This window comes from Branchiostoma belcheri, unplaced genomic scaffold, assembly GCF_001625305.1.
Source record: "Branchiostoma belcheri isolate BF01 breed outbred unplaced genomic scaffold, Haploidv18h27 scaffold3, whole genome shotgun sequence".
In the NCBI taxonomy this organism is placed as follows: Eukaryota; Metazoa; Chordata; class Leptocardii; order Amphioxiformes; family Branchiostomatidae; genus Branchiostoma; species Branchiostoma belcheri.
Window position 1 is genome coordinate 5,217,872 of NW_017803909.1, and position 14,245 is coordinate 5,232,116.

The 14,245-nt window shown below is 39.8% G+C and overlaps 2 protein-coding genes across 2 annotated transcripts in view; one reads left to right on the top strand and one right to left on the bottom strand.

Annotated features, from left to right (window-relative positions):
* Window positions 1-6: 6 nt before the first annotated feature.
* LOC109473761 (M-phase phosphoprotein 6-like) lies at window positions 7-1,884 on the bottom strand. The gene is made up of 5 exons (XM_019773787.1): window positions 1,763-1,884; window positions 1,305-1,417; window positions 1,056-1,146; window positions 797-891; window positions 7-537 (listed from the first exon to the last, which is right to left on the bottom strand). Exons 1-5 carry the CDS (start codon window positions 1,814-1,816, stop codon window positions 414-416), a joined length of 477 nt encoding a protein of 158 aa, XP_019629346.1. The 5' UTR covers window positions 1,817-1,884; the 3' UTR covers window positions 7-413.
* A 1,202-nt stretch (window positions 1,885-3,086) lies between these two features.
* The window catches only part of LOC109473903, a 30,685-nt gene continuing 19,526 nt past the window's right edge, over window positions 3,087-14,245 (top strand). The window contains exons 1-16 of the mRNA XM_019774053.1: window positions 3,087-3,175; window positions 3,439-3,582; window positions 3,973-4,061; window positions 4,329-4,376; window positions 4,543-4,662; window positions 5,154-5,209; window positions 5,390-5,536; window positions 5,815-5,853; window positions 6,226-7,603; window positions 8,504-8,688; window positions 9,253-9,398; window positions 9,788-9,976; window positions 10,709-10,852; window positions 11,776-11,922; window positions 12,646-12,837; window positions 13,138-13,266. Of these exons, the coding sequence (XP_019629612.1) occupies window positions 3,155-3,175; window positions 3,439-3,582; window positions 3,973-4,061; window positions 4,329-4,376; window positions 4,543-4,662; window positions 5,154-5,209; window positions 5,390-5,536; window positions 5,815-5,853; window positions 6,226-7,603; window positions 8,504-8,688; window positions 9,253-9,398; window positions 9,788-9,976; window positions 10,709-10,852; window positions 11,776-11,922; window positions 12,646-12,837; window positions 13,138-13,266 (3,174 nt within the window). The 5' untranslated portion in view covers window positions 3,087-3,154. The remainder of the gene's footprint in view (window positions 3,176-3,438; window positions 3,583-3,972; window positions 4,062-4,328; window positions 4,377-4,542; window positions 4,663-5,153; window positions 5,210-5,389; window positions 5,537-5,814; window positions 5,854-6,225; window positions 7,604-8,503; window positions 8,689-9,252; window positions 9,399-9,787; window positions 9,977-10,708; window positions 10,853-11,775; window positions 11,923-12,645; window positions 12,838-13,137; window positions 13,267-14,245) is intronic.

Below are 14,245 nucleotides of genomic sequence, written 5' to 3' on the forward strand. Positions count from 1 at the left end.
GAGACATGGAGTTAATTATTTAATTGCCTTAAAATTATTGAAATTCAATTCATTTAGTGTCTTTCAATCAATCAATCAATCTATCAATCAATTTTCTATTAATAAAACTAGCATCTAACTACTTGTTCCAGCCTGGAAAATCTATTGCAGGATCCAAGATGGCAAACACTTCACAAAAATTGACACAATTGCCTCATGGCATTATAATTTGTAGTAAAAGTGGCATTATCGAAAGTTCATTATTCTAACAATAGCTTATAGATTTCATGAGTTAATAATAATCATATGGTACTAGATATAGCCTGGTAAAGAAGGCTAATACAAGATGTATAATGGTCAGTACAAATTACTACAATACATGGGCTAGGTGGTGAAGTTCATTGTGCTTCCAGGATCCAAATTCAATTTTATATCTAGTCTTCTTTAGGTTTCAGGAATTTCTTCTTTTTCTTTTTGACCTGAGATTCATCCCCAGTAGAATTTCTATGTCTCTTCTTGCCGAATTTCTTCTGTATTGTTCCCACGATGGCTTCATATCTGAAAAAAGACAATAGAATAATGTCATGGTATTGCATCTTAAATAACCACCAGAGAAGTCTACTAAAATGACAAACTAAAATCATTTACCATTTACCTCTGTATGTTCTGCCTATACTCAAATGTATGCACATTGCATTATGCCGCAATATCTTGGGGGGAAGGATATACAGGTATATCTGGTAATATCAAATGCAATAACTGCTAACAAACTACCAATACCAAAAAAAAAAAAAATGTAAAAATTGTAAGTTGTAACCTTCTAGCCATTTCATCATCTGAAACAGTCTCCTCCTTCTCTTTGGCTTCTGAGGCCTCTTCTTCCTTGGCAACCCCAAAGCTTTTGGCTATTTTCTAGGAACAAAAATGTCATTGAATTTATCAAATTTCATCTTCCTCTGACATCCCACATTCATATCATACAATGAACAGATGTGCAAAACATATGAAAACTTGTCCATCACTTTTTACTGTACAAAATGCAACAATTCAAGTTGAAGTAGGAAATACTCTCTCACCTCTATTGCGGGGTTGAAGCCTTGGAAGGAAAAACGACCATACATCAGGCCTTCACAGGGTACATAACTGTCTATAACTTCATATCTACTTCTGCAAATGACAAAGAACAAACACTATTTCAACAATGCTGTCACCAGTACAGTTTACTCCAAATATTTGCAAATATGCAAACTTCCAAATGGTTGATGGCAAAGCAAATTATAAAAGTGATACATAAACTAAATTCATGAGAATACACAAGTACTTACTCTAACTTCTTGAGTTCTGGAATGTCTAGCACCCAGTGCTCTTCATCTATAACTCGCTGCTGTTCTTCCTCTAGTTTTTCTCTGACATCGGATTGCTGTTTTCGTTGCATAAACTGGAAAGCAAGCATAACAGTGATTATGGAAGGCTCAGCTAAAACATTATGCTTTGGCTGGGTAATTTTCACCTGATCTGTGGTTATGAGAACTTATAACAGACTCGTTTCCTATACCCCATCTGATAATATATGGTTGTACGTCCAAATCACGTCCGATCCTAGACTTTGCCATGTGTGGAGGCATGACCACACATGGTGTGGATTTGCCCCCCTCCCCCGCCTTCCTGAAATTGATACCAGCGTAATTTCGGGACAGCAATCAGAAGTATGTTTTACAATGAGGTTAAAAAGTGATTTGGTATTTGAAACACCCAAATCTAATATATAAAAGTTGTACCGTACCTTCATCTGCATCAAATTCTTGGAGAGCTTCGGTTTTTCCGTATCGTTTGCCATCTTGGATCCTTGCTTTAACTCACTTTGAGTAAAAGTAGCAGCTGATTCGTATAAAGTTTAACATGACTGAGCAAACTTTCGGGCGAAAAATAAATACATTTCAATTTGAAAGATATTGCGCTATAATATCAAAGACAACATATTTGAGATTTATAAAGGTTCTGTAAACTTTCTGAAAGATCTACTACTAATATTTTGATATTCTTTGTGTCGTGTCGAATGATAGCGAATTATCTGCTAGCTTTCCGGCGCAGTTTTGAAGGATGGAGGGAGATGCAAATACTAAGTTAGCTTCAGGACGTGTGGACTTTTTGTTTGTTTTTATTCATCTAGATGAAAGGTAAAGTTCTGTTGGTTTGTTAAGATTTATACCTAGCCACAGCAGCAAGTTGAGAAGGGGGTTCTATACCACAAGATGTGCTAGATTTGTTGGAATTTCACGTCAGGAAATTATGAATGGTTGGCAACTTGACGGAACACCCCGTTTTAGGATTTTTAGCACGTGTGGCCATGCAAGCTGTTATTGTGACAGTTGTCCAACGTCTTATAAAAGTTATATCACGTCTAGAAATATTAGAAGTTAAGAGTGTAAGAAGATTTAGTCGTAAAATGCTCGAAAGTTCAGGATAGACTTTTATACATCTGGACTCATCCGGTATCGCTTGCAAAGGCCAGACGTCGCCATAACTTTTCCCAGATTTGCAAGTCAATGCCCTGACCCTGGGAACAAGGATACGTGCATGTCTGGTTTAGAAATGCAAACTTGAATCAAGTTGGCGTGAAATGCTCTTTTGTTTTGTTGCCTTTCACAGGATCATAGCAGAAGATACCATTCAAATCAGGCCAGATCTAGTGTATTATAATATATTTGATCATTCGATGTCACCCCCGACATCTGCATATCTGCTGATATGTTCACTTGCATCATACAGAGAATCTAGAGCAGAAAACTAGAAAGGCCAACATTTGCTCGGGAGCAAATGCAGCAGATGGCTTCACCACATCCCCTGCACCAAAAATGAACCCATCCCCCTCCCGCACAAATGGACTGTTCCTAAATCAACCCTGGAAAAACAAAACTTGATAAAACCTGGTACTGCCTTTCACATCTGCTAAAAATGGAAGCAGATTTCTTTAAATATGAAAACAAACAAACAAAACAGCATAGGTCTATTAGTATTTGATGCATGTCTTTTCTTTTCAGTCGTCACTACCATGACAAGACAGATGAAATGCAGCAAAGAAGATAATTTTAGGAGTCAAGAGTTGCTACATCATATTCCCTGCAAGAAAGGAGGCCACATTTCTAGTATTGTTCCTGAATAAGCTACAGTCACCATGGAAATCACAATTCTAAAGGTTTGTCTTTACTAAAACTTTGAATGCCGTTTAGTAAAGTTGCTGTAAAAGTATCATCTGCCTGTCAATGCATATTCAGGTATCTCCATAGCATATTTATGTATTTCTGGATTTTTTACTTGTAACTTCAGTTATCTAATGTTACATCTTGGATGAAATATTGTTGTACCTTCAGTGCAGACAAGAAATATGTTGTCTTTTTTATTGCGATTAATTATCATGACTACTTCATAGCAGTCTTACACTTGTGAATTCCCTGCCAGGTTGTAAAGGCTGACCATTTCTGGGCCAAGGAAACCCCTGGGACTATGATGTCAGAGGAGACCAGGAAGTTTCAACAGTTATCCAAACAGATCAATGACTTCTTCAGCATGGATCAGGGCATATGTGTGCCAGCACAGGGACAGGTATGCAGCTTTCAGTCCACTAAATCTGGGCATAACATCTGCATTCAATAATTCTTACAGTTACGTGATATAATACTGTAATTCACTTTATGTTCACCGTACCAAAATTTCATGGTCTGAGAAAAATGGGCATGTTTGCGGAACTACTAGTATATGTTCACGGTGGCGACAGGTGCAGGAAAAAGAAAGTTGAGGAATTATTTGTTAACGATAATGATAAGTTCACGGTACATAACTGAGTGTGCAAACCGTGAAAAAAACAGGAATTACATGTGGCAGCAGAGAGATCAGATTACACACACTAACTTATTATTTTTTATACAAAAGATGTGAGAAACTTAAAAACGTACACAGTACACTCATGTTCTGTCAATGTTGTCTCCCCTCCAGCTGTGTGTGGGGAAACGTCCAGAAGACAAGCTGTGGTACCGAGTCAGGGTCAAGACCATCTTACACTCCAAAAGTGGACCACTGGCTTGGTATTCTGTTGAACTACTACATAGCAATATTTTAGCATGGTAGTATTACTAGTAACACTGTAATTTTGTATATACTAGCTCTCGGCTGTGAGTTAATTTACCTAGTACTAAGTGTATTGCATGTGTCAAACATATAGTGTTTATATCAAAGTTCCGCTGATAATGATATATGCATGTGCATAAACTTTTTGCAACTTGTGCCATGGAGCCAAGTTCATTGAATCAAGTTAAATGTATTAATTTTTTCTACCTCCTCATTTCTTACAGTTGTTTCCTGTTGGACTATGCAGAGGAGTGCCAAATTCCATGCCACTGGTAAGAAATATTCTCAGAATTAAGATGTTATGACTGTTTTCATGATCCTCCATCATCCCACATACATTTATTATGATTAAACAAGTGTGATGTTTACATTTTGAAGACACATTTTGTACGGATGTGTTGAAATAAACTTCAAATTATACATTTTCTTGTTGTGCAGGTTGAGAGAAGCCCCAGCACAGTTCATGCAGCTCCCCTGGCAGGCTAAGGAGTTCCGTCTGTATGGTCTACAGCCTCTCACTCTCATCACTTCTATAGAGGACTTCACCACCACAAAACAGTAAGGACTTGTGTTAATGTGTAAAGTACCGTTAAAGGCTTAGTTAAAGTAGCTGCACACCTGCACTTGTTATAGGTAACATAAGATTGAAAAGTACCTGCACCAGTCCACAAAGTTTACCTGTCACTTTACATGTCTCTGGTTTTAGGATGTATGTATAACACTGAAACTATACAGAAACCGTATCATTACAGTTACAGTGCATGCATTTCTTTTGCATTGCATCTCAGTACAGTTAACAAAAATCCATATACTACTTAGTATTATACATGTTGCAGGTTAGGTGCAGGAAGACATTAAAAATAATGCACAGCGACAATTTTTTTCCTGCACCAATCTGCATCTGCAAGTGGTATATAATTTTAAGCCCTGCATTTATAAATGCTTGCAAACAGTTTCACCTCAATACTCACCTCAAGATATTTTGTTTGTCATGTAGAGGAACATGTATGTCTGTGTTGCACATTCTTACACTGTTTTCTCTATCTCAGGCCCTGCAAGAAGTATGACACTGCAGCAAATGAGTATGTTAGCAAGCTAGTGAAAGGTAAGCTTATTTCAAAGGTTATCAAAATTCTACCTTGTACCTCTTTGTTCTTGAAGGTGATAGCCTATAAATTATAGCATCAAAATCAATCATATTTCCTATGGTATGACAATCATCAGAAAATTATTGTTGAATTAAAGAGAAGGAGGTTAGATTATGGTGTGATTCAAATTGTTTCAGAGTCGTATGGTGCCTCGGTCCATGTCTACCTGGTGGACAACAATGTCCACTACGTCAACCTGTACCTGAAAAGGACAACCCACACTGTGTGTGTGAACGATGACCTTGTCTCCAAGGAGTATGCTAAGTACAGTGAAGATGAGGAAGGTAAGAGGTTTATCATTACAGTCACTAAAGGATGCTAGTTATTAATATTATAACAGTTGATAACTATTCAGGACTTCTAAATATAAGGTTTACCTTTTGTATCCAACATTCATGATAATTGTAACAAATTCTAGGAACAGTAAAATGGTATGAACAAGTGATGTGAAAACTGGTCAGCAGGCCAATTTGAGAATTGCATTAATAAACAAAGGCTCAAGCAAACAAACAAACAAACAACTGTTGTTTACAACTTGCATGCTCTATTGTCCCATATCTAGGTACCTGCCAACCAGCCAAGTTTTGGGCGGAAAAGACGAGTAAATCTACTTACTATCTTCCTTTCAGTGTTTGTGTCTTTGTATCAGCAGGTTTTGTCCATGTTGTGTTGGCACCTTCCCTTTCTTAAAGTGCACCATAACAATTTACACTAACAAACTGTTTTTATTACAACAGTGGTAATGAAGTTTAAGGTCGCATAACATTTGAAGTGAACTGTAACAGATGGTTTACAGTGTATATTTGTTGAGGTATTTTTAGTATTGTTATCAAAGCTCTCTCAACAGCAGTTGTAAATAGCTGGTTATTCCACTCATATAATTGTTGAAATATTGTAGATAACTGTACCAGTCACAATTCATAGGCACTGTTATGAAGGAAGTACATGTAATTGTATTTTGTATCTCTTACAGTTAAGTCCAACATGAGGATGCTGAGTCCCATGTTCTCGCCGTCAGCTGCCTCAGCAGGGCGTGTGTCGCCCCAGCTGACCTCCCCTCCACCACTGTCCCCGGACCCCAGCCAACGGTCATCTCCATGTGGTGGACTAGCGGCCATGCTTGGTCTGGATCCAATGATAGTGACCGAACCGGTTCTAACAACCCCAACTGCCAACATCCAGCATCAAGCTGATAGTGAAAAAGAACGACAGACGGGCACAGGAGTGCCCAACAACGGCAACAGGCATGCGTCACCAGTTGTTGCTGCTGCTGTTGAACTCTCTGGATTAGCAATCAAGTCCCCAGATGGAACTAAGACTAAAGTTGTATCTCCAGCTGAAGAGAATAGAGAGATTTTAAATCAGCAGATATCTGGAGGACATCCAAGGGAGAGTTCCTCTGTAACAACAAGCCCCTCTGTACGAGCAATAAAGCCAGGACACGGTTTGCAGAGCAGACGAGGAACATCAAAAGCTGCTGGAACCTTGAACACTCCTCCCTTAAAGCCTGCAGGGAAGGATCTGAGCCCTAGAAAGATACTCAAGGCAGCCCGTACCTTGCAGCCAAGCCCTGGACGTATTATTGGAAATGGCAGCATCGCTGTGAACCCTGAGTGCTTGAAAGGTAACAGTGGTCAAGAAACAACGTGGATCCCTGGTGCATCCCCACCTTTGAATGACAAAGGAGGGCAAGAAATCAGGAACAGGAGAAGTTTTCCTCCAGATCAGGTAAAATCCTCTGGACATTCCGTCAGGAAGGTGGATGAGGTGATCCCTAGAAGTTCCCGATCTGTGGAGAGTAGGCTGAAGGCAGCGTATTCGCAGACGTCAACATTGGGGAAGGAGTGGACACAACTTGTGGATAAAACAAGACCTGTCAGACAGAGATCGTTGTCACCCATTCCTGTCAACGTTGGTGTTACTAGAATTAGTAGGGCAAAAAGTCCTCCCATGCAGGGAGGTAAGGACATATCCCAAAGTCTCAGTGTGTCCCCTGAAAGCATCTCAACAGCTGTTAGTGCCACTGGTGGCCATGCATCTGCCGAGAAGTCTGCCGACAGTAAGAGTACTGGGATGTCAGGAAGTGATATGCACAGCACATTGAAGTCTGAGCAAACTCCAGCTGCAGTTCTGGGGAATTCTGCCGGGAGGCATGACGACATTTCTGGAAGCAATACGAGTCAGTGCAAGGCTGGTAGCTCTGGTGGTGGAAGTGATGCAAAAGCTGAAGGAAGTTGTACAACTGGTGCTGGAGGTGACGACGTGGCTACTAGTACTACATCTGTACATACTGGCTATACTCCAGCAAGGCTTCCCCGGATCAACCTACATGGGAACCCTCTCAGGGATAGGTAGAAGCCATAGTCTGTGTTGATGTTCTAACCTCACCTTGTTAAAAACTGAGACACGCCATCACATACTAATCGTCATATATAGACATGTAACATATCTTTATCGTATGTGACACTTGCAATTAGTAACAATTGAACTGTATTATTAATTAGCATTCAAGCTTTAGTGTAACAAACGTTCCAGAAGACGAAAACTCTGATACTGTCTGTGTCTAATGCAAGCAAATGTTTCTTGAACAAGGTTCTTACATGTACATGATGTATATGGTAACCGTTACATTGTGCACTCATGTTGTTGTTAAAAAATACAAACTTGTACACATGTGTGTTGTTGTTCATGTCTGTCTCTGAAGTGTTCTAAAAACAGTATCAGTGTTATGTTGTATTGTTCATATTAACAGTTACACTGTCCATTTAGAAGGACTATACTTGTTATGAGTCATACATACATACTTAGTATTATGACCTCACCTTCAGATCTAGTACAAATTTGCAGCACTACTAACAGTCACCACATGCTAAATCCTGCAATCTCACGACATGCACAGAAGCATAGCAATATAACCTTCGTACAAACCTACCTCCATTTGAACAGCACATGTATCCACCCATTTGTTCAAAGTAAAAGAAATGTAGAATATTGACAATATTTGACACATTTACCAATACAGAATAGAAACAGTATACTTGCTGAATGTAGGAAGATTAGTATCTGTTAATACCTTTTAACACTTGGGTACTGGCTCTCTCAAGTCTCCCTCAGTGGCTGTCTGTACCTCATTTCTTTTTAGCTGATGATCTCTGACACATACAGTTTCAATTCTAAAGCTTTCATTAATATGTTTCTTAAAGGGGTTATCTTTTTTTAAACTGCCATCTACTTCTTCCTTGTTCTCCCAGCCTTTTCCCTACACTTTCCTCTGGCTCTGGGGACCTTTCTACCACAGAACCTTCCACAAGTGAGGGAGAGGAGTCGCCCGTACGCAGGAAAAACAAGGTCCCCAGTATCGGGGAGAGACTGCTGCAGGTCCTGATGCCTCAGAAGTGGGAGGAGCCCAGCAGAGCACAGGCACAGCTCACCAGCCAGGTAAGTTGTTAGGAGACGGGACAGTACACAGAATGGCCTTTAGTACTTACTGTAGCAAAGTTTGAAACATCTGGTACTGTTACAAGTTCTGTGGCAAAGTGTCAAGTTGTAATGTAATAATCAGTTGAAAAATCAGGGAATTTTTGTGGAAATACTAAGAGAAAACTAAATTTGAAAATTTTGAGAGAGGTGCTAGGATTTAGGGAAAAGGGGGACCACCCTTGCTTCATTGCTTGGGGAGAGCCCTGTGTACAGTCGTACAATGGTAGTACAGTCACAAACAGCATTCTTGGGATAGCCGGGCATGCGTTGTATCGGCAGTCGTATCGGAGAAAGCTGCCTGAGATTCTTTTGGTAGTTTGTTCTGTCATAGCCTGTTTAACAGTACTATGTGGACATCAACAAACAGGAAAGAGGCAAATGGTGGTCTGCCATCAAGCCTTAGTAACAACAGAAATGCTAGTGAGTGCATGGCATCAACATTGTAAGATGAATGTCACCTGCTCCGTAAGACAGAAACTAGTACAGAAGATGTTTTACATCATCTAATAACTGTCACACTATCCACAGTCGCCCAGTGGACCGCCGTTGTCCCTAGCAGGTCATCAGATGTCTACAGTTGGGGATGGTGTGGCAGTAAAAGGAGACATCCCACCCAAACCCTGCACCATGTTGGAGAAAACACCATTCCCAGAGTATATATTACAGGTAAAAATCATAAAACAATTGTTAGTGCTACACTTCTCACATGATGTCTGTATGAAGTCAACATCTTCATTGACAAATAAATTGTATTATGGTAAAACGTTGAACTTTATTCGAACACACAGTATACAGATAAATTGTATTATAATAACCTGTGAGAAGTGGCAATTTCTTTTGCATAATCAGTACTGATACAAAATGTTATTGTACCATGTACAAATTTGCTTTGGAAATCTTACGTACATGTACATGTACTACACATCTGACACATATAATAAAGACAGGTTACATACATGTAGCATGGTACATTTCACTGATGCTGAGAAACCATTGAAGAATGCCATCATAAGAAATCATCAGCATGTTTTATTTTTCTTCTTTCTTGTCATAAGTCTCTGAGCACCAGGAACCACCACACACCCAGCAAGGTCCAGAGCTACTGCTGGCCAGCCATCATGAGGGGGCGGGACCTTGTAGCCATGGCGCCAGCAAGTACCGGCAAAACCCTGGCTTACCTTCTACCCGTAATAACTCAGCTTACACAGACTGCTGGGTTGGAGGGACTGCCAGCAGGGAATGGGGTAAAGAGTTTTGAAAACTTTAAGACCCTTGAAGCTGTTATTGTATAGCAAATTGTATGATACTACTATAATGTCTATTAGTATATATCGGTATATAGGTTGAAGTTTCAATCAATCAGTCAATCAATCAATCAATCAATCAATCAATCAATCAAATCAATTCCTAAGCGCAACGGCCTACTTTGTGATACCTAGTTATCTTTAAATTTTGCTACTACAGGTGACGTTGATATCACACAAGTTGTTTGTGAGTGCGGTGGAAATGTAACATTTATTCAAGTGATGGACTGTAATTTGCTGATACAACTTTTCATAACTATGTTATGGCAGTTAACTACATGTAGGATGTTTAGTCTTTCTCTTATCTTGCTATTACCATGTATAATACTGTAACTGCTAATATTTCATTTAATTATGTCATAGATTGTTTTAATGTTGAACTTTAAATTGCTCTTTTTAGGTAATTAGTGTGTAACGACATGGATTTTATCGAATAACCTATTAATTTTAATTTGTTATGCCAGAAATGTTAATTAAGAAAGCAAATTATACAGCAAGACACAATTTAGCCAATGGCTACAAGTTCTTCTTTGTTTTCACAAATAAACCATTTGATTGATTGATTGATTGATTGATTGATTGATGGTTTAGCAGTTTTCAGGATTGAAACAACAGCTCTTCATCTGTAGATTTAGTTTGACAGTTCACCTGTAGTGTTCCCACTTGTTTCAGCCGAGGTCCATTATCCTGTGTCCCTACTGGAAAAGTGCCCGTGGTGTGTTTGACGAGTGGTGGGAGTGCCAGAAACACATGGCCGACAAGAAGTCTACACGGGTACTGATCATCTATGGAGCAGGTGCTGAGGATGACCAAATGGTACATAATCTAGATATGGTTATGCAATAGCCTCCGTAGCAGGCTTATAGAACTGGGGTTTTGGTGGTCTTCGGCTGTTTTCTGATTAGCCCAGTTCTAAGAGCGGGGGTAATTCAACCATGCTGGCTATACTGTCTATATGCAATCAGAAAATAGCACATAAAAGCTCCCAAAGACCATGAAGACCCCCAAAACCCCCAGTTTTTGGCATGCTATGGAGGCTAGTTTTGCAACAGTTGTAGGGGCATTCCTTGTATTCTTTGTATGAATGTGACATGAGTACAAACCCTTGGCAAGTTTTGCAGTGTTGTAAGATTGAAAATAAAACGATTACAAATATCATTTTTGTTACTTGATGTACCATTATTTCATAATGTGAACCCCTACTGCAAGACATTGTGTTTCATACAGGTCTTATGACAGGATGACAACTGTAAATTGTTTATAATATAGCATGCTCTAGCCTGACTAAACCTCGCTTTTCGCCAGCTCCCTTGGGTGGCGGACTATGTAGGGAGCCCCCTAGAGCTTGGGTTTCACAGCCTAAGCACTCTCCTTTCCTCCCCAAAAAGAATGACAACTCTTCCATGAAAGGAATTCTTTTGATAAGAAGGGGTACCAATGTACATGTTGAGACAGTGTTTCCGCCAGACCAATGCCCGAAGGCCGTCCCATGGAGGGCGGAGCGGCGAGCTTACTACAGTGGTCCTAAATTTTGAAATTTATAACACTCTCAAAGGCTATTTCCAGCATTTTGAGAGGCAAATAATTGTTGATAAAGGACGGTCTCCTTTCTGGCTCAGGCCGTCCCCAGCGGGAAGAGAGCATCAAAGGACGGCTGGACTGTCGCCTGGCGAAAACACTGTGTTGAGATACAACTGTGATCACCATATTACACCTTGTACTGATGTGTATTCTCGCAGGTTCCCCTGATCAATGGGTGTGACATGCTGATTGCCACGCCCCGCTGTCTGCTGAGGATGTTAGAGAAGAGATACACTAACCTGGACAGGCTGTGTCAGCTGGTCGTGGATGATGCTGACACTCTGACAGAGGTGTACACAGATGAGGTAGAAAAATAACCTGAGGAATCTTCTTCTTCTTATATACCCTCGAATCATTCAATGACCCCTGTACGGGGTATCACTGGGGGGGGGGGGGGGGGCGGTACACGGGTTATGGCAGGGTGGCTTCTACCCTGGCCCTAAAAGCCTCTACTATCAATGCCCTCACCACTGGGCCCGGCAGCTGATTCCACTCGCTTACCGTGCGGGGAAAAAAAGAAAACTTTAAGAACAGTCCATATGTGCTGTGAATAACTGGATCATGTATTTGTAATCATGGCTACCTCTGGTCCTTTTTTGGGCAGGTTTCAGGTATTTGTCACAAGGAATATTGATTGTATCTTGGATCATCTTATAGAATGTAGTTAGACAAGCATGCTGCCTCCTGACTGACAAGAGCGGTGGTATGCTTCTTTGGCTCAGGATATTTGCTTGAATATCTCAAGATTCAACATTCAAGATCACTTAATAGAACATTGCAGTGAGACCACTGAATTACGTCCAATTTAGTTTAAAAACAATTCACTACAGACGGTATACTTATATCTTTAGCTACATAAGAAATGAAATAAGTCATGGATGGTAGCATGGGTGCTGACTGATAGGTACTCCTGCTTTTCAAATGTCTAGAAAGCTCTTGGCAGGAGAAAATAACATCAAAATGGATTAGTGTGGACTTAGGTGTATATGACTGTGTCTAAGGTTTTATTGCTCTTTGTGATGTTCTAGATTAAATCCTTAATGAGGCTGTATGGGAAAGCCATTGCTGACCAGCCTGACCGCAGTGTCCCGAGGCAGATTGTCCTGATTGCCAGACAATGGACAGCAGGGATTGAGTCCTTCCACAGGGCCTACATGACTCAACCCCTCCTGGTCTTCACTAGCAAGGTGGAGGAAGCTGTGTACAGTAAGGTCAAACAGGTGGGATACCCTTGTATCTTGTGTACTAGTAAATCTTGAAATGTTTTCAGTGTTTGTTTTTTTATTTTAATGCTTTTCATGATGACCACTCCATGGCAAAATCATGTTACCATAAAGAGTTTGATTGTAAATTTAAAACACTGCCAAAATCTCCTTTCCTCTCCTATTGCAAAGTGTCAGTGAAAAAAATTACAACACGTACAGTTGTCCAAAAATTATAAAATTTCGTAAATCTATTGACTTTTTATGTAATATATGAGTTTTTGCACCAGCCTTCTGAAGAAATTTGTTACTGTCCAGATTGTGTCGGTGGTCCCATCTACTCTGCGATACACAGAGCTGCTGAACTTACTGGACCAGTGTGAAGGGGCGGGGCACAAGATAATGGTGTTTGTTGAAGATGATGAGGAAGCTGAAAACGTCACACAGGTGGGCAAAATACTTTATTTGTTACCTGATAATGTTACTTTCAGTTCCAACAATGCTGTAGTCTATAGTATGTAACTACATGTCATTCTAGTCATCAGTCACATCATTATTATTTTCTAGAGACAGTCAAAAACATTATTGCTACATGTACATTGACACCTGTTCTCTATTATAATCAAGTACCTAAGAAATGTCATGTGTGATGTGCTTGAGGGTGTTTTTTTTTTACAAAAGAAATGTGTACCCTATGAAAGTAAAAGAATATTTTTGAATGAACACAAGCCATGAGCAAATAACAATAGTAACACTAAAAGTAACAATGACTTTCATTTCTGCTTTTGAGAAACTAACAGCAATAGTCTTCTTTTGTACTGCATGTAAGAGACCTGGCATGCATGAAGTTTCAGTTCCCTATGGACAGACCAATAAGGATCTTGGGGGGTGGGATGATATAGTTTTGATATTTTTTTACCCTGTCATTTTGTATTGATGTCTTTTATGGTGCCCTCCTTCATTTTTATTTGGCACTCTCACTTGGCACTCTCCTATCTTGAACAAAGTTGTTATTTTATTCTTTCAATTTAAACAATCACCCCTACCACCCCTACCATGTAATCATCAATGGCCCGTTCATAGGTTTGAATGCATTTATTATGACATGTACAATCAGCACTTGATGCCTGCACTTGATTGACTGATTGATTGGTAATCATAGCTGTTGATCAGTTGGTGGTTGGCAATGAATATTTTCAGGGTGACAGCTAAGGTCAAACTTCATGATAGGTAAGTTTAACTTATACATAGCACCAGCAAACCTTTGGGAGATAAACCAAGAGTTGTACAAATAGTTAGCCCAATGCTTTCTACAAATTCTAAACTGTTCCTGTTTTCAAGGAAGTAAATACTGCACATATGCATGTACTTTTCATTTGGCATGTAGAGTGGAACTCGCTGCCACCAACTACAGCACCAAATAGCT

What these genes read in the sequence shown, in the direction of transcription:
- LOC109473761 (XM_019773787.1), bottom strand. Translation starts at nt 1,816, where the DNA reads ATGGCAAACGATACGGAAAAACCGAAGCTCTCCAAGAATTTGATGCAG. An exon ending in GCTTCAACCCCGCAATAGAG is followed by an intron (nt 892 to 1,055) that starts GTGAGAGAGTAT and finishes TTTTGTTCCTAG; the next exon opens with AAAATAGCCAAAAGCTTTGG. An exon ending in GATGATGAAATGGCTAGAAG is followed by an intron (nt 538 to 796) that starts GTTACAACTTAC and finishes GTCTTTTTTCAG; the next exon opens with ATATGAAGCCATCGTGGGAA.